The sequence below is a fragment of the Oncorhynchus gorbuscha genome, linkage group LG16 (assembly GCF_021184085.1).
Source record: "Oncorhynchus gorbuscha isolate QuinsamMale2020 ecotype Even-year linkage group LG16, OgorEven_v1.0, whole genome shotgun sequence".
NCBI classification, from domain to species: domain Eukaryota; kingdom Metazoa; phylum Chordata; class Actinopteri; order Salmoniformes; family Salmonidae; genus Oncorhynchus; species Oncorhynchus gorbuscha.
The window spans coordinates 47,211,865-47,232,709 of record NC_060188.1 but is presented as its reverse complement, the minus strand read 5'-3'; the positions used below and the strand labels follow the sequence as shown (position 1 = coordinate 47,232,709).

The 20,845-nt window shown below is 41.9% G+C and overlaps 1 protein-coding gene across 2 annotated transcripts in view; it reads right to left on the bottom strand.

Annotated features, from left to right (window-relative positions):
• Window positions 1-20,845, bottom strand: part of LOC123999706 (double C2-like domain-containing protein beta) — a 323,615-nt gene that overhangs the window by 59,404 nt on the left and 243,366 nt on the right. For both annotated transcript variants that reach the window (XM_046305710.1, XM_046305711.1), the window contains 2 exons: window positions 17,854-17,928; window positions 5,746-5,855 (listed from right to left, as the gene is read on the bottom strand). In XM_046305710.1, the coding sequence (XP_046161666.1) occupies window positions 5,746-5,855; window positions 17,854-17,928 (185 nt within the window). The remainder of the gene's footprint in view (window positions 1-5,745; window positions 5,856-17,853; window positions 17,929-20,845) is intronic.

Sequence of the window (20,845 nt, the reverse complement as noted above, 5' to 3'; positions counted from 1 at the left end):
TTGATAATTATCGTCTCATCTCCAGTCTTCCATGTCTAGCGAAAATTCTCAAACCATTGATAAATAAGCAATTTCACACTTTTTGTTAACTGATCAATGGTATTTAGAATATAAATCGATTTGGGTTTATGCCAGGGCACAGCACTATAACGGCGAACGTATTAGATGTTAATGATATTGTCAATGTATTAGACGCTAAAATGAATTGTGCTGCCTTGCTTGTGGACATGTCAAAAACATTTGACACTGTTGATCATGCTATTTTATTGAACAAGTTTTCCTCGATTGGCCTGGGCTCTGACATCTGCTCTTGGTTTCATGATTATTTTAGTGACAGATAACACAGGGAAAACTAAATACATGTTGTTTTCAAAGTTCTCGTCAGATTTTCTCAGATGGATAATCAAACAAGTTCTTGCATACAAATACCTTGGTATTTGAATTGACAATAATTTAATGTTTAGAAAAACATACGAATGAGCTTTTTAGGAAGTTAAGATTTAAAGATATATATATTTTGTTTACAGAAACATATCTAGACTCTCTAGTCAGCAGGAAGCAGATTGTGCAATCAACCTTTCTACCTGTTCTTGATTATGGTGACACTATTTATCAAAGTGCAGCTGCCACTACTCTTAAAACCCTTGGATGCCGTTTATCACAGCGCCCATTGTTTTATCACAGGAGACATTATTAATTACTCATCATTGTATTCTTTACCAAAAGGTTGGCTGGACCTCTTTGAAGACACATAGATCCTCATTATGCTCTTTTTGTTTGAAAAGCCCTGCTCCACAAGATTCTGACTTACCCAACTTCCCAGTTCAGATTTAAAATGACAAGTTATTAAAGCCAGGAGACTGGAGACTTCTTGGGTGTCTATGTTTGGAATTATCTTCAGAGGACATTTCAATTGGACGCTTTGGTGTCCCCTCATACAGATAACAGAGGCTTTTTTAAATTAAAGAATGTGTTTCTTTTATTTGAATGTATTTTTTCCATGCATATTTATGTTTGTCTGTGCTTGCCTATTGTGTGCTTGTTTTTTTATTGGGCAGGGATCATTTGTAAAAGAGACTTTAGTCTCAATACGACTTCCCTGTTGAAATAAAGGTAAATTAGGATCTCAAAGAAACTCAATACTTGGAAGGTGCTCTTAATGTTTTGTACACTCAGTGTTAATTACACACACACAAAGAAGAAGCTATTTTGTCTGCCTCCATTTGTTAGTTTTGTATGGGACAGTATTTCAGCCAGTGGTGTTTTGGTTTGTGCTTTATTTTGCGGTTTACATCTGTAACTCCTGAAGGTTAGTGGAGAGAGTTGAATATGGGCCATCTCTGCATGGAGCTGGCTGTGGCAAGCAGACCGTCCGACGGCTAACAAGTCAATTCTCTAATCATAGTGCAACAGAAAGGTTGTACATTGCTGGAGGTGGTGGTGACACACTTATGAATGCTAACATGCGCAGACTAAGGCTGACTATGGCATTTACCGCACTCACTACATAGGGATCAATGAACCCATACCATTGATGCTTGGGGGGTTACACATGGGTTTGAAATAAGGCACCTGGAGGCTAAGTAAAGTTGGTCCGTTCTCTTTGGAACGTCTTGTGGTCACTTTGCCTAACCTACAGCAAACTACTATTCAACAACAGCTCAATCAAATCTGCAATATGAATGGACTTATAAGAAACGTGAAGACGATCGATTCCAAAGATGTCTCCTGGTGAACTCTCTGCTTGAACTTTGATTTGGATTCAGAGAGGAGTAACAGGGGTGGCAGACTCTAAAGAGTTGAAACACGAAGGCCATAGAATCAAGCTTTTGCACTGGCCATCCAAGTCCCCTGACCTAAACCCCATTGAAAACATGTGGAGTGAGCAGACCTGATACCAGAGTAGAGTACATATGTTAACACAGCTCAAACAAAGGAAATTGTCATTATTGATAGTTATACCATGGCATTGTTGAATACTCATTTCTGATGGCTTAAAGTGTATTCTAGAGTGTGCATTATTTTGTTATAATGCACAGTATAATTCAATGACTTTGAAGTGAATTCTTACAGCCCCTTGTTGATTATCGCTTACATAATTAACTTCTCTGGGTCAATTGTGGTGCCCACTAAACCAATAATACACTGAAGGCGACAGTACTAACTCCTTAAATCCGCTGACACACACAAGGGAGTAGTCAGCCCACACTAAAAGAACTAGATCCTGGAATTGGAAACACTATGCCAATGGTTTTAGAGGCAATGCTTGGAAAGTCACGGGTAACAAATCCTAAACTTTACGATATTGCAGAGCGCTCAGCAACACAATGAGAGCCCCATTAACAGGATAAACAATGAGACTGAGATGCAGAGAAGGAAGGAAGATCCGCACTCTGTTGAGGAACAAGTGTCTCTCTGTCATTGACTCTAGACATCATTATGCTTGCGATCCCACCCATGACACTATTAGATGCAGATTAAAAGGAGACTGTATGAGTGGGTAAAACAGATAAAAAAATCCTAAATTTGATTGACACGCCCACACGTCACATGGAGACGTCATTTTGAATATAGAATAGCTCTCTGTGTGTTTATGCTAGAGATGTACCGTTTCTTGCAGTGACTGCAGCTCAATACCCCTTTTTCCGCCGATATAAAGCCTAGTCCATAACATGGTTCTTGTGAAAGCTGTGTTTTTGTACACGAGAGGATCCGTCACGAAATCACCACCATCGAAAGATGACTCACGAACACGACAGTTTTGTTTGTTTTGGTCTACGGTATCCACAAGCCTTAAGGCTGCCGTTTGAACGCTCTGCCGTGGATGTCCTCATTTCGAGGAGGGCTTCTCACAAAACCATCTGTCCAGACCGAACCGTTTGAGCTAGAAATGAATAAGTCGCCACTATTGAAAGGGGAGACTCTCACGAATACAAAGGTGTCAGTTGTTTTATCTTTATGAAGCACACAGAGGAGTCGTCTGAAGGTAACCCGGTACCGGGCTGTAAAAATATAACAACGTGCATAATCGTTATAACAAAGACACTAATCGTTATGATACATTTTTTGGCTGTCTGCTTTGCTATGTAAAAATTTGTTATTTGGTGTGTTGCTATGGGCTTTAGCAGTAAAGGCTAAATTCAATATTTCATCAAATATATATCTATATTTTCTTTACCTACAAGGGTCCTAAAATTCAAAATCAAATGTGTAAATTACCCATTGTATGACCATCTTAAAACAATTCCATATGTTAGCTTAGTAGATATTGTGATCTAAGGGCTTACACCTAGTAAATGTCCTGTGAAAATCTCTCTTTTAAAAGTTTGTATTCTGTTAACTCATACCCAAATAATGTTGTTGACTCATCCTATACCTGTATTTGTGGCCAAAGCATAAATTAGAGAAATATCACCTAAAAAGCCCAACATCAAACTTGCATCTCAAACAGACTGTTTAAAAAATGCTTGCTATTTCCTTACAGACTTGATGTCATACTCCTGAGGTGGATGAGCTGGCCAATCAGTGGCCTAGAGGAGGATGAGCAGGCCAATCAGCAGTCTACGTGCATTAATATTTTTAATGACCAGTAAACACCCACACTATTCCAACACTGAAGCTGCATTTTAACATACTTAAATACCATTCTTTGAAATGAAAACTATTCCATTATTATTGTAAGTCATTCTAAGTCATATTTCATAGAAATCTGTAAACACTGTAAAGTTACTTTAAGGCCTGCAATATTGGACTTTTCTGATTCCTTTTGTTTATAGGCTTAGACAACAGTGACCTCTTCACGATCTTGGCCTTGGTGTCAATCTAAATCAGATTCAATTCATCAGCTTGCACCCCTGAAATGACTTGCAACAATTTGATTGAATGCCAAGATAAGCAGGCTAGGGGTTAGGCGTTATGTACAAAACCCTCTAACTCTAGTCACCCAGGCTCTCAACTCTGACTTTATTACTCTGCAGAGAGCAGAGGCGCTGGGGGATGGGCTCTCAATTGTTTTCAGCCACTCTGCCCCCTAACATTTCACACCTCTGCTTCTGGAACCCCAGAAGAAGTCTACCTGGGTAGGAGATTACAGAGCATGATAATTACACAGGTGCACCTTGTGCTGGGGACAATAAAAGACCACTAAAATGTGCAGTTTTGTCACACAACATAATGCCACAGATGTCTCTAGTTTTGAGAGAGCGTGCAATTGGCCTGCTGACTGGAATTTCCAACAGATCTGTTGCCAGAGAATTTAATGTTAATTTCTCGACCATAAACTGCCTCTCCAATGTCGTTTTAGAGAATTTGGCAGCACATCCAACCAGCTTCACATCCAGAGGCGGAGTTTCTCATGGCCGGTGATTTTAATGCAGGGAATTGGAAATCTGTTTTACCTCAATTTTATCAGCATTTCACCTGTGCAAGTAGAGGTGACAAAACTCTAGATCACTTTTACTCCACACACAGAAACGCATACAAGGCCCTCCATCGCCTTTCCTTTGGCAAATCAGACCATAACTCTATCCTGCTGCCTTCTCCTCACAAGCAAAAACTCAAACAGGAAGTAGGATGCTAAGCTACAGGACTGTTTCGCTAGCACAGACGGGAATATGTTCCGGGATTCATCCAATAACATTGAGTAGTTTACCACATCAGTGACTGGCTTCAGCTCTAAAGTCTAAACATTAGGCTAGTTTTTATTGCTCGTTAGAAACATATGACTTAAATCTCCCCCCCAAAAAACATTCCACTGGCACTCAGCCAACCAAGGATCATGGGGCGGCAGGGTAGCCTAGTGATTAGAGCATTGGACTAGTAACCGGAAGGTTGCAAGTTCAATCACCCGAGCTGACAAGGTAGAAATCTGTCGTTCTGCCCCTGAACAGGCAGTTAAACCCACTGTTCGTTCCTAGGCAGTCATTGAAAAAAATAATTTGTTTTTAATTTACTTGCCTAGTTAAATAAAGGTCAATAAAATACAGTAAATAGGCTGTATAGGCCGACCTGTTACATTTAGCCCTGGTCTTCCCTATACAATCAATGCCATTAGCGAGTGCTAACGCGCATAAATGGTGTCCAAGTTGGCTACATGTAACTATGTGTGTGGAAAACATTTCATCACAGGTAAGACAACTTGTTTATTATAGTTCATTTGTAACTTCACTCACTACTTGTAGCTCAATAGTTAGTTTGTTTGTATCATTGGTCTTTACTAGCATAATGTTCCGGTCAGTAGATAGCTAGCACTCACTCACATGAAAAGGGGCATGAGGGATGCCCTACAATGTTACATTTTTAGTGTAGTGAGAACGCCCGGGAGCAGGCAATGTTGAAAATTAATCTTTAGACATGTTATACTTTTCTTAAATGTAGTTTTGTAATAGACTAAAACAGACAGACAAGAAAATTGCATTTTTTTGTTTTTTTTGTTGCTGTGAGCCAACGGGGTAACCTAGGGTGCATTCCCCAAAGGCAGGCAGGGCCTCAACGTTCTATCTAATACCGACTTAGACTATAGCCCTTCTAATTCCTTACTGCTATAACTGCTAGTCTATGTTGCAATACTTCTATTAGCCTGCCATTGCACTGTGTACTACTACTGTGTACCACTGGTAGCATAGCACTATTAGCATTGCTATTACAAAGTCAATAGCCTGTAATGCCATTACACGCTCCTCTTTCGAGACCACCTCCAGTTGGTGTCGCTCTTTTTCAAATTAGGTAAAGGAGGGAGAAGGTTACCTGAGTGTTTTGCGGACCATATCCTCATCGGTGATGCCGTAGTAGGTCAGGGTCTCACTCCAGACAGGGTTGAGGGTGTTGCGCAGGGTCTTGGTGCGAAGTTTATTGGCCTGAGAGAGACAGAGAGACAGATAGAGAGATAGATTGAGATAGAGATAGAGAGAGAGAGAGAGCAGGAAAGAGATCGAAATAAAGATTGGGATTAGGTATTGCCCTTTGCCCTCCACTCCATCATAGGCTGACCATGACACATAAGGCACAACAGTAGTCGTTATCCGTTTACAGACCTCGTGTCTTCTGTGCAGAGCTCCGTGCTCTACAGAGATGGTTCAATCCCCAAGTCCCACCCTTCCAACTATGTATGCTCCTCAACCATCTCCCCATCAGGCTCTAATCTGTAAATCAGATGTAATCTGGAGATTTAAATGATTCTCGTCTCAACTCATCTATATCAGTCTCTTTTCAGGTTAACCTAGAGGTGTGAACAACGTCCCTGTGCACGATGGTGACGAAATCACCAGAGAACAGAGGACACATTCTCGATTCTCGGGTGATTTTGTCAACACCAGAATCCAACAGTAGCGACACATAAGGACAAAACGGTGCATTTCTAAGACCTAGAATACAAATGCCAGATTGCAATTAAACTAAACAATAGGCATATCAACAAATTAATATAATATAATAATATAGAGTGCCTTCAGAAAGAAGTTGCATATTCTGTGTTCAGTAATAGTGGTTAACATGATTTTTGAATGACTATCCCATCTCTGTAGCCCACAAATACAATTATTTGTAATGTTTCTTAATCAAATAGGGAATTTCAAGCACAGATTCAACCATAAAGACCAGGGAGGATTTTCAATGCCTCACAAATGGCACCAATTGGTAGATATTTAAAAATTAAAAAGCTGACACTGAACATCCCTTTGAGCATGGTGGTTACTAACAAGGCTTTAGATGGTGTATCACTACACCAAGTCACTACAAAGATACATGCGTCCTCCTAACTCAGTTGCCGGAGAGGAAGGAAACTGCTCAGGGATTACACCTTGAGGCAGTTACAGAGTTTAATGGTTTTGATATGAGAAAACAGACTATGGAAAAACAACATTGGAGTTCCTACACAATACTAACCTAAATTACAGTGAAAAGAAGGAAGCCTGTACAGAAAACAAATATCCCAAATCATCCATCCTGTTTGCAAAAAAGGCACTTAAGTAATACTGCAAAGAAAATAACTCTTTGTATACAGAACAAAATGTGTATGTTTGGGGCAAATCCAACAACACATCATTGACTACCACTCTTCATATTTTCAAGTATGATGGTGGCTGCATCATGTTATGGGTATGTTATGGGTATGCTTGTCATCGGCAAGGACTAGTGAGTTTTTTTTAGAATACAAATAAACAAAATACAGTGATAAACAAAGACAAAATCCTAGAGGAAAACCAAGTTCAGTCTGCTTTCCAACAGACACTGGGAGACGAATGCAGATTTCAGCAGGACAATAACCTAAAGGACAAGGCCAAATCTACACTGGAGTTGCTTACCAAGACGAGATTGGATGTTCCTGAGCGACTTAAATACAGCTTTGACTTAAATCGGCTTGAAAATCTATGGCAAGACTTGAACATGGCTGTCTATCAATGGTCAACAATAGTTGTCGAACTTGTTCTCAACTAGCTTACCTGGTTAAATAAAGGTGAAATAAATCAACTTTTTTTTAAACTTGAAATGTAAAAAAAATTATAAATGGGCAAACATTGTACAATCCAGGTGTGCAAAACTCTTAGCCTTATAATTGCCTCGAAAGGTGCCTTTACAAAATATTGACTGAGGGCTGTGAACACGTAAGCAAAAGAGATATTTCTGTATTTCATTGTCAATTAATTAGCAACAATTTATAAAAACATGTATTCACTGAGTATTGTGTGAGAAAAAAATAGACAGTGAGAATTTAACAATTTAATCCATTTTGAATTCAGGCTATAACAACACCAAAATGTGGAATAAGCCAAAGGGTATGAATACTTTCTGAAGGTTTGATTAAAAAAAAGTTTGAACAATAAGATCCCCTGTTGTATTCGTCTATCACGGAGGCTGTGCCTCGTTCGTTAGAGGCTGACATGATGGACTCTATTTTAACAAACCTAATGCAATGGTAAATAGTGCTATAGTTCTGGATGGTGTCAGAAATATTGTTGCTATTTTCATAGCCCAAATTATGAGGGTAATGGCTTACAGTGGTGCGAAAGGGCTGGGTTTTGATGAGTAAACAAGTTGTAGGTGTGATGAGGGTTAAACCAAGGCCTCATACCTTTAAAAGGGTTCTTTAAATTGTGTTATGATAAACTGTAAGCCCTCCTCTTCTAATAGACCTCTGTGTGTGTATTAACACCTGTTTTGAGTGTTGTGCCCTTCAGACATTATCAGAAGGTGGAAACCGCCTACATTCATACATACTCCTCGTGTCTGGGCCCCACCTGGCTATATGAGGTTCTAAGAATACAACTGGATTTCTGACAACACAAGACTGCCGCAGACCTGATGAAAACAGCCACCTGTCAGAAGATGCTTGGACACGTTCACCTTGTTATGACCCTATACTTGTGATGAAAGGTCAAGTTTCGGTCAAACCCACTTCAGAGTTTTAATTGCTGATTAGATAGATGGTTGCTGCTGTCAGGGGGAGGTTAGATTTACTGAAATGATGTTGCCAGGGAAACTCACGCCAGGAGGATTGGGAGAGGCTACATGAGTTACAGGGTGTCTTAGACATTTTGGAGAACCTGGGAAGAGCTTTCATATACCGTAATTGCTGGACTATTAAGCGCACCCGAATATAAACCGCACCCACTGAATTATAAAAAAGTATGTATTTTGTACATAAATACGCCGCACATGTCTATAAGCCGCAGGTGCCCACCGGTACATTGAAACAAATGAACTTTACACAGCCTTTAAACGAAACACGGCTTGTAACAAAAATAAATAGGCTTTAACGAAACACAGCTTGTATAACAACAAATTAAACAGTAGCCTACCAGTAAAGTCATTGGTCACTATCTTCCTCCTCCTGTGCACTGAAACCACTGAAGTCATCTCCTTCGGTGTAGGAGTTGAATAGCCTCAGAATTGCTTCATCCGATGTTGGATCGTTTTCATTGTCGCTCTCGTCACTTTCATCCGGAGGCAAATACCCCACTGAGCTCATGCTGCCCTCTTCAACACGCAGCAGTCCAGCCTTTCGAAACCCGTTGATGATAGTGGATTTTTTGACAATGCTCCACGCTGTCAGGACCCACTGGCAGACTTGACCATAAGTTGCTCTTCGCATGCGGCCCGTTTTAGTGAAGGATTTCTCCCCACTTGTCATCCAAGCCTCCCACTGAACACGGAGCTCCACCTTAAATGCACGATTTACACTGATGTCGAGTGGCTGCAAATACTTTGGGCCATCTGCTTTTCTTCCCTCTGAAAGGTTTGTTGTCTTTTTGCACTGAGTCAGTTCCTCACGCTGCTGTTTACAAAGTCTTATAATCGACTCATTAAGGCCAAGCTCCCATGCAGCAGCTCTATTTCCTTTTCCAACAGCCAGATCGATCGCCTTCAACTTGAAAGCTGCATCATATGCATTTCTCCGTGACTTTGCCATGATGAGGGTGACAAAATTACTACCGTAATCAGAATGATGGGAAGTTTGAGCGCGCTCGATTTACGTCACATTATGTGACGGTGCCCAATTATTTGGCGGCATGAATCTTGTGAAAGCGGGAAAAATCCATAAATTAGCCGCGTATTTGTATAAACCGCGAGGTTCAAAGTGTGGGAATAAAGTAGCGGCTTATAGTCCGGAAATTACGGTACTGTACTCTGTACCAACTTCTGCCTACAATTGTATTACTAAAGGATAATTTTAATACTTAAAACAAAGAGTCTGTGTTTCCATTCTATTACTAATATGTGTTTGATATTGCTTGATTACCAACAACGACGAGACGGCCTAAAGGGATGAGGTGAGGGCCCTCGGAGTGTGGTGTCAGGAAAATAACCTCACACTCAACGTCAACAAAACTAAGGAGATGATTGTGGACCCCCTTATCCACATCGATGGAACAGTAATGGAGAGGGTAATAAGTTTTAAGTTCCTCGGCGTACACATCACAGACAAACTGAATTGGTCCACCCACACAGACAGCATCGTGAAGAAGGGGCAGCAGCGCCTCTTCAACCTCAGGAGGCTGAAGAAATTCGGCTTGTCACCAAAAGCACTCACAAACTTCTACAGATGCACAATCGAGAGCATCCTGTCGGGCTGTATCACCGCCTGGTACGGCAACTGCTCCGCCCACAACCGTAAGGCTCTCCAGAGGGTAGTGAGGTCTGCACAACGCATCACCGGGGGCAAACTACCTGCTCTCCAGGACACCTACACCACCCAATGTCACAGGAAGGCCATAAAGATCATCAAGGACAACAACCACCCGAGCCACTGCCTGTTCACCCCACTATCATCCAGAAGGCGAGGTCAGTACAGGTGCATCAAAGCTGGGACCGAGAGACTGAAAAACAGCTTCTATCTCAAGGCCATCAGACTGTTAAACAGCCACCACTAACATTGAGTGGCTGCTGCCAACACACTGACTCAACTCCAGCCACTTTAATAATGGGAATTGATGGGAAATGATGTAAAATTTATCACTAGCCACTTTAAACAATGCTACCTAATATAATGTTTACATAACCTACATTATTCATCTCATATGTATACATATATACTGTACTCTATATCATCTACTGCATCTTTATGTAATACATGTATCACTAGCCACTTTAACTATGCCACTTTGTTTACATACTCATCTCATATGTATATACTGCACTCAATACCATCTACTGTATCTTGCCTATGCCGCTCTGTACCATCACTCATTCATATATCTTATGTACATATTCTTATCCCCTTACACTTGTGTCTATAAGGTAGTAGTTTTGGAATTGTTAGCTAGATTACTTGTTGGTTATTACTGCATTGTCGGAACTAGAAGCACATGCATTTCGCTACACTCGCATTAACATCTGCTAACCATGTGTATGTGACAAATACAATTTGATTTGATTTGATAATTATATAGACCTGATCATTTGTTGAAGAAATTGACCGACAAGGGCTTGGCCACTCACTGGCCAATCAACTCGTTCCATGGCTTAATACGGTATTTGTCATCAAGTTCTGTAGGTTACTGACGGTCTTTGTGTTGTCATCAAGTCCAATTCGGTTGGGGGCAAGGAATATTCTCCTCCTGGTTGATTGTGGGTTGAGACTTGAGACTACCATTTATTAAATAGCATAGGCCACAATAACGAGTAAATAGCAACAGTAAAAAATAGTGTTTATTCAATAGCCTGTGTGTGTAGTGTTGATATCCAAAATATAGCCTAACGTTGATACTGCATTATTGGACTGAATCATTTAAATACGTTTGGAGGAGCACATCTTTGGCAACCGGATGAGAGGCGCTCTTTGAAGGGTTGCACTCTTAGGTTTTAGAGTGTGGATACTTGAACAAGCATTTGTGTGTGTGTTTTAGGATGCGCAGTATATTTTAAATTCAAGGCACTCCGACGAATAGACCATTTAAACGCCTTTTATGGATAGGCTACTTTGCAAGGCCAGGATAAAAAAACGCATTGCTGTTAAACCAGACTTCATTATAGTAGCCTAGGCCTAGGGAAAGGGTAGCCGATGGAGTGCTTGGTTTTGAATCATATGAAATGGAAAACAAGCAATCCGTTTAAAACAACAACAATATTTCTAAATATTGTAGGATGGGCTTAGATGCATGATATCATAAATCACTTCTCTCATGGCACTGGGTACACACATAGTCCTAAATGTCTTTACACATACCATTATAAATATGCTGTCAATTGTATTGTTGCCTTTGTGCGAGACAGATTAAAATATATATATATCTCTGCAGTTGATATGGCATCATAGGAGGACTGAATAGTTTGGAGTAGCATGTCTTTGGTAATCGGATGAGGGGCACTCTTTGAAAATGGGGATGGATAGCCTACTTGAACAAGCAAAATGAAGTATGCAGATGTGTGAATTGTGAATAATGAAAAGGCATGGAGGGCTAAAACATCCAAAATATCTCAAAGTAATCTCAGTATTCATAGGCTACTTACTTGGCTAATGGCCAGGATAAAAAGACGCACCAATACGATGCTGCTAAACCAGCCTTAATTAAGGGCTATGCTTGGTTGAGAGTCAAATTAAATGACATGATGGAGAAAAAAATACGATTTTTTTATGTTTCTACATACAAGATTCACCAGCACAAAAGGCACATCTCTCGTTCCATGCATGGGCACTGTGTGTCATGACTAGATAGGCCGCACGTACCCTCTCAAAATCCATGCCGTTTTCAACTGAGTTACCATTGAGACCTGCTTTTTTATGGGTTTTAAAAATGAAATTGTCCCTTTTGCGCTTGTTTTTAAGGACACCTCATATATTGCCACCCCTCCCACCTCAGCGCAAGTGAGCTGATGTTAGACAGGTAAATAGCCAAACCTGGCGTTAGGGTGGGAGAATGCCAGTATGCCCGTATTTACATGACGAAATTGCAAACTAAGAAGTGCTTGACACTTGCACCTCCTTAGCGTCAGATGAAAAATAAAGCCTGTGGAGATAACTGATCACCATTCCAAGCATCTGCCTCTAACCCTAGGAAGCTCTTTGCCACCTTCTCCTCCCTCCTGAATCCTCCGCCCCCTCCCCCCCCCTCCTCCCTCTCTGCAGATGACTTCGTCAACCATTTTGAAAAGAAGGTCGACGACATCCGATCCTCGTTTGCTAAGTCAAACGACACCGCTGGTTCTGCTCACACTGCCCTACCCTGTGCTCTGACCTCTTTCTCCCCTCTCTCTCCAGATGAAATCTCGCGTCTTGTGACGGCCGGCCGCCCAACAACCTGCCCGCTTGACCCTATCCCCTCCTCTCTTCTCCAGACCATTTCCGGAGACCTTCTCCCTTACCTCACCTCGCTTATCAACTCATCCCTGACCGTTGGCTACGTCCCTTCCGTCTTCAAGAGAGCGAGAGTTGCACCCCTTCTGAAAAAACCTACACTCGATCCCTCCGATGTCAACAATTACAGACCAGTATCCCTTCTTTCTTTTCTCTCCAAAACTCTTGAACGTGCCGTCCTTGGCCAGCTCTCCCGCTATCTCTCTCTGAATGACCTTCTTGATCCAAATCAGTCAGGTTTCAAGACTAGTCATTCAACTGAGACTGCTCTCCTCTGTATCACGGAGGCGCTCCGCACTGCTAAAGCTAACTCTCTCTCCTCTGCTCTCATCCTTCTAGATCTATCGGCTGCCTTCGATACTGTGAACCATCAGATCCTCCTCTCCACCCTCTCCGAGTTGGGCATCTCCGGCGCGGCTCACGCTTGGATTGCGTCCTACCTGACAGGTCGCTCCTACCAGGTGGCGTGGCGAGAATCTGTCTCCTCACCACGCGCTCTCACCACTGGTGTCCCCCAGGGCTCTGTTCTTGGCCCTCTCCTATTCTCGCTATACACCAAGTCACTTGGCTCTGTCATAACCTCACATGGTCTCTCTTATCATTGCTATGCAGACGACACACAATTAATCTTCTCCTTTCCCCCTTCTGATGACCAGGTGGCGAATCGCATCTCTGCATGTCTGGCAGACATATCAGTGTGGATGACGGATCACCACCTCAAGCTGAACCTCGGCAAGACGGAGCTGCTCTTCCTCCCGGGGAAGGACTGCCCGTTCCATGATCTCGCCATTACGGTCGACAACTCCATTGTGTCCTCCTCCCAGAGCGCCAAGAACCTTGGCGTGATCCTGGACAACACCCTGTCGTTCTCAACTAACATCAAGGCGGTGGCCCGTTCCTGTAGGTTCATGCTCTACAACATCCGCAGAGTAACCCTGCCTCACACAGGAAGCGGCGCAGGTCCTAATCCAGGCACTTGTCATCTCCCGTCTGGATTACTGCAACTCGCTGTTGGCTGGGCTCCCTGCCTGTGCCATTAAACCCCTTCAACTCATCCAGAACGCCGCAGCCCGTCTGGTGTTCAACCTTCCCAAGTTCTCTCACGTCACCCCGCTCCTCCGTTCTCTCCACTGGCTTCCAGTTGAAGCTCGCATCCGCTACAAGACCATGGTGCTTGCCTACGGAGCTGTGAGGGGAACGGCACCTCAGTACCTCCAGGCTCTGATCAGGCCCTACACCCAAACAAGGGCACTGCGTTCATCCACCTCTGGCCTGCTCGCCTCCCTACCACTGAGGAAGTACAGCTCCCGCTCAGCCCAGTCAAAACTGTTCGCTGCCCTGGCCCCCCAATGGTGGAACAAACTCCCTCACGACGCCAGGACAGCGGAGTCAATCACCACCTTCCGGAGACACCTGAAACCCCACCTCTTTAAGGAATACCTAGGATAGGTTAAGTAATCCCTCTCACCCCACCCCCCTAAGTTTTAGATGCACTATTGTTAAGTGACTGTCCCACTGGATGTCATAAGGTGAATGCACCAATTTGTAAGTCGCTCTGGATAAGAGCGTCTGCTAAATGACTTAAATATATGATGTGAGAGACACATTTAATCATGAACAATAGCCAGCAATATATCAACCTGTCTGCCTACCAGTGCCTTGACTATTCATCAAATGAAACAAATATACCTATAGCAATCAATGCAATCAGTGCATTCAACTAAGGTAGGTAAGACAAGCACATACGTAGTGTACATATAGTATACATACATGGCTTTGATTATCACTACAATCTGCAAATTCGTGCCATTGTGTGGCCGCTGACTGGGGTCGATGGAACAGTAAGAATAGAATTCCACAGTGATGAATCACACATTCAATGGCTATACATAAGCCACGGCATCTCTTGTCAAGGGGGAAGTATCTCTGTGTTCTATATCTATGTCTGCAGCATCAGCCTCTGGTCACGAATCATTTGTGATAAGAGTGAGGTTGGATATTTAATTAAAATAGAGAGTTCTGTATGCCTCTTTCCCTTTCATCCCTAACCTTTTATCTGACATGCACGTACAAACAGCTGTCAGATACATGCAGTACATTTGTATCAATACTCAAAATGCTTATATAAAAATGTGTTTTTCACTGTATTGTGCTCTTTATAGAAAGTTCTGGAACAACTCCTACCACAGAGTTTCATTACTATGCGACACTTCCCTCCACTTTATTGATTGGAGAAGCACATTGCTCTGTGGTGGATTTCATGAGCCCACACATTCTGCTAGGGAACAGTGTTGAGTTGAACAAAACAGCAAGCGGATATTGTGTGTGGTAGTGAGTAATGGACAGTGAAGAACAATGTCTGTTGTGTTTAATCGGTTAACTGGCATGATTATTTGGTGCTGAGTCGTTGCATATTAATGTTCTGGAGAACAAAGTGCATGCTGATTGGTTTCCTCTCAATGAACAGCTGATTCATATCTGAAACCCCAGACAAATAAACAGAGCACCGTGTCTATCTAGCGGTCTCTGGGACCAGAGTTGGACACCATTGCTGAGGCAAAGTTAAAGTTTTGATAAAAAAGGGAAGTGAATTCCACTCTGTATGTAATGTCATCCTTTTATTGGGACAGATATAGTCATTAAGTAAGGGGGAGACTGATGAGGTGTGCAGACCTTGTGAGCTGAGGAGGTCAACGCAGGGATTTAAATGATCAACCCAGTTTTCTCAACAGGCATGCACAGTCCGGAGTTAGCTGCATTTTACCGCTAGACCAAACTCGGACACAAGCTAATGTTATTCTGGGGGATATTCTCTGGCGGCACATCTCTCTGCGTGGACCACTTGATGGCCGCCTTTAACAAGTAGTGAGGAACATCTGCGGCTAGTCACAGCTGCCATGTTTGTGGTGTAATTTCAGGCCCCCAAATGAAACAGCGCCCATATGCTTGACGTTAAAGCCCAATCAATTACCTAATAATGGTCTGATGGAAAGTCCACTCGGAGGTCAAGGTGTCTGAACAGTTGGGGACAGCCTGACTAATTTAGAAAACTCTTATTGGCAGCTGCTAAGTGGATTGTTGGCACAAGAGAAGGCTAGCCCACGGAGACCAAGGTGGCACAAGAATTACAATTCGACTAGACGACAGTCATTCGTGGTTGGGAGATGGTAATTTATTAACAGCGCCTGAGACGAAGTTTTCCACCACCATCAATAAAACACCAAATTATATAATTTATCTTGGAAGAATGGTTTTTGCATCCCTCCAGACACTTGTAGAATCTATGGCAAGGCGCATTGAAGCTGTTCTAGTGGCTCGTGGTGGCACAACACCCTATTAAAACATTTTATGTTGGTGTTTCCTTCATTTTGGCAGTTAACTATATATCCATAGCTTCTATAACGGGGAATGAGAGTGTCTGTTAATTTCCAATAATCAGTCATGACACCATCTGATATGACAGCATATGCATTAATGCATAACTGTATTTCAATTATTAAAGGGACATTACACCAAAATCAAAGTTGATCAGATGTTTTCAAAAGTAGCCTAATGTCCATATCACAAATGCGCCTCGAGTGAACGGAAAATATAAAAGTACTGGAAATCTGGAAATTATATGGTGCTTATCTTTCCCATTCATTTTGAACGGTGTCGTATCACTGGAACAACAACACAGACGGGCTTGGACATGGACGTATCTCAACAAAAGACCACGTGTAATATACCGCTGCTCTTGAGCATCTTTGTTCAGCGTTATGATATCCATGAAATTCATAACAGATGTATCATATCTGAATGAGCCAATTGGAAGCTGAGAAAGTGGCCATGATGGTGTGATGGCCTGATTGAGAGTTTAGCCAGGGTGGTCTGCTGCAGGTTACCTGTACTTTTATAATCCCAAGGTACTATGCCTTCTGCTGACATTTTAAAAACAAAATTACAAAATGTATTTCAGACTAACATTCGTAACGGATGGTGTAGCATCCAGAATGGTATTTTTCCCCCTGTAAAGTAATAATGCAAATATTTTCAAAAGTATTGTTTTTCTGTTCAGCAAAGCCTTTCCTTCAAAATGGCTATCCATGTTTTGACCTAAAACTTAAAAACTCAGACTTTTGTTCATATTATGTTCCTCCAAAAAACTTGTCCGTTAAATGTAACATCCATAATACATATTATTTGCTTTATTTCTTCAGCATGCAACTATTTAGAAGCCAGCTTTTTTGGGGGAAATACACTTACCACAAGGTGTATTATAGACACACACATCAAAAGTTGTATTTCTATTTTTTGGTCCATTCTGTGAGACATTAAAGTTGTGATTTGCATGCAAATGTAACGTCCATAACACTGGAATCGCACTACTTTTATAATAGGCGTGTATGAACCATAATAATTGGTGAGGTGCTTACATTAGTCCCATATCGAAATCCCCCGAGACACCATTGGAAAGTGGGTAGAGAGCCAGGGTTCAGCCATTATTGACGGCGACCCAGGAGCAATTAGGGTTCAGTGCCTTGCTCAAAGGGACATAGACAGAGTTCTTCACCTAGTCGGCTCAGGGATTCAAACCTGCAATCTTTAGGTTACTGACCCAATGTTCTTAAACACCAGGCTACCTGCCGACATCTCACAACATTTGAGGTAAACAGGAACACCTAAACTCCCGTAGTGTCCCTTAAACATGAGTATAACATGATTTTGACTCCCTCTCTATCGCACCTACAGTCTCTAACTCTGAACGATCGGCTATGAAAAGCCAACTGACATTTATTCCTGAGGTGCTGACCTGTTGCACACTCTAGAACCACTGTGATTATTATTATTATTATTGACCGTTTGAGCATCTTGGCCATGTTCTGTTATAATCTCCACCCTGCACAGACAGAAGAGGACTGACCACCCCTCAGAGCCTGGATCCTCTCTAGGTTTCTTCCTAGGTTCCTTCGTTTCTAGGGACGTTTTTCTAGCCACCGTGCTTCTACATCTGCATCGGCTGATGTAAAAAGGGCTTTACAAATAAATGTGATTGATTGAGGTATAATAAGACAGGTACGTACCTTACTGGCCCCAGGCAGTAGGTGCAGTTTGACATACGGATCCGAGAGCCCGTTGTGGTCCATGGGTTTGAGCCCCTGTGGGAGAGACGGACAGATGGTGTCGAAAGAGAGTCCGTTCACAAGGAAGTATGACATCGCATCACAACATAGACCTTCATGATAATATTTCCAAATGTGTCTACACTAAAATGAAAACTACACATCCACCAGCCAACACAAAAAAAAACGTGTTAAAACATTTCAGACATACAAGGACGATGCTGGATACCTGACATCCAATTTAAGTCAAATACTTTTGTTTCTGACATGTGCACAACCTCCTCAGAATAACAATAGCCATATCAGCTAATTAGAAAGGCTAGAGGTGAGACCTGGTTCCACGGCTGGCAAAATAACTTGAATGCTTTTCCATAAACAAAAACAGTTCAGAATGCGTTGACAGAAACTGAACTCTACGTGTGAGTAAATCAAGTAATTAACAAACGCACAAAGTAGCCTACAGCAACTCAGCAACCTGACAACGAGAGGTGTAGGTGGTACCTAAGGAATTAATTTGGGGACGATTTCTATAGTATGGAAAACAGCACAAGCTATAATTCCGCTCAAACTGGGATCATCCTCTCAAAATGACTTTGTCAGAATGTGCTTATCAGCCATAAATGAGCTCCACATCCGACACCTCTTTTCTGGTAAGATGATTGATGTTCTATGCCTATCGTCAGCTTTCCCCATTCGTAAAAGGACGCAGATAAATCACAGTACATGGGATCATCTCCTTTCATGAATCAGAGGATAGAAAATGTGCCAAACCCTTATCCAGATAGGAAGAATAGAAAGGGAGACATAAAGACAACGTCATAATCATAATAATTGACTTTAACTTGACAGATGACTGTTTATTTTGTGACAGTATTATTGACATTGATTGACAAATCTACAAATAGGGATATTGCTGATACATTGCTTGGATGCAGCTTTCATGAAACCAGAGCCAAAAACAAAAGTCACATTTTCAAACACTTGATTTCCTCAGCCCTATGGCATGATATTGCAGATAGGCATGGTCATGGTGCTGCAGGTCCAATCAATAAAGCCCTGGCTAGAGAGAGAGGGTGAGAGCTTGATTTAATGGTGTTGAGAAACACTGAGAACCCTTTATACATGTGAACTGTCACTTTAAAATGGCAACTGGTAGCTGTGGAATTGTGGAAGAAAATGAGCCTATAGATAAATGGTACCTCTGGCTCATCAGCAGTCAATAAATGCACATCGGAGCTGCAATATCATAGGTAGGTTATCTTTCCTTCTCTACAAACCGAAAAAGATTGGTTGTAATGTGCTGTAAAGCACATTGTACAGGATTACTCAGAATATGATGTGACTTCTAGCTCCCATTGATACAACAAATGCAACTTGCCTCATTGGCATGCATGGAGTCAAAAAGGTGAGAATAAAAACAAGGCCTCAGAAAATTGCAATACCCAACCATCTTTCTCCGTCTCGAACATGCTGGGGCTTTGCTTTCTTATCAAATGGGATCAGCCAAGTTGACATAAATTGAATGATCATTTCAAAAGGTAACCCACTCTCTGCGGTGTGTGCTAGGATTGATCATTTTGATGAGAACAGAGGAAGTAGGGCGCACGCCACCTCCAGTCCTTCAGGTAGAGTCATATCTAATGGGCCAAGGGGAGCTTTAGCACATATGTTTTGGGAATAGCCATCACACTCTATGGATTCCTATGTATCTTGTTTCACCTTTCAGAGAGAAAACTTTGCACGAAAATGCAATGGAGGTGTTCAACATTAATCTCATATCAGCTGAGGTGTTCTTGCTTTTTTTAACACATTTTTTTTTACACTAGAATGAACTGTATAGGACAATCTAGACACATGTACATATGGATTTTGTATTGTAGATATGTGGTACAAGAGTAGTGGCCTGAGGGAACATACTTAATGTGTGAATAGTGTTACGAAATGTAATGTAATGTCATGTGTTATTTTAATTGCATATAACTGCCTTAATGTTGCTGGACCCAGGAAGAGAATGGTATCCTTAATAAATAAAAATAAAGTGCTACCTGCAGCAAAGTTATTTGATGTGGCTGTTGTCTACAAATGAATATGTATGTACTGAAAAGAGATGACAAAGGAGTGAAATCTCTACGGCAAACACAGAGATAGACAGCATCCATAAAAGAGTGGATGAATTGATTTAAATGGACTCTGGCTTTTGGCAGTTGTTGCTTTTCTACTACTGATACTGGCTTCACAAATCAATGAATTCTTTGGTGAATCATAACTTACCTTGCCATGCTTTATAGATCCCCCAACCTTTATAGATCCCCCAACCAGTTTGCAATCACCCTGAATCACACTTGTACTTGTTTTCTCTCTCCCCTTCTGTTAAGTTTAACTGTGTGTGTGTGTGTGTGTGTGTGTGTGTGTGTGTGTGTGTGTGTGTGTGTGTGTGTGTGTGTGTGTGTGTGTGTGTGTGTGTGTGTGTGTGTGTGTGTGTGTGTGTGTGTGTGTGTGTGTGTGTGTGTGTGTGTGTGTGTGTGTGTGTGTGTGTGTGTGTCTGCGTCAGTGCTATCCTATCTCCCAAACGTATTTGCTCAGCCATGTGTTGGATGAAAGTTCCTCACACAGTGTGTGTGTGTGCTTGTGAGTGAGTGTATGTGTGTTACGTCGCTCTCCCAACACAGAGCAACACTTGTCAGAACCACAAATGGTAATATACAGTTTTCTGCTCCACTGAGTGTCGGGTGAAAAAGTGCAAAGTACATTTTTCTGTTTTCGTGAGGAATCTTCTCATCCTCAAAACCTTTTATATATTTATGTGTGTCACAAACGTACTTCATGCCACATTCTAATTCCACATCAACATCTATGAAAATGTATTGTAGGACAGAGGAGGAGGTTGTTCTCTGTTCCAACGACGCCTGCTCTTAGCAGCCGTTTGCTGTGCCTGTAGTTCCATTACTGCCTG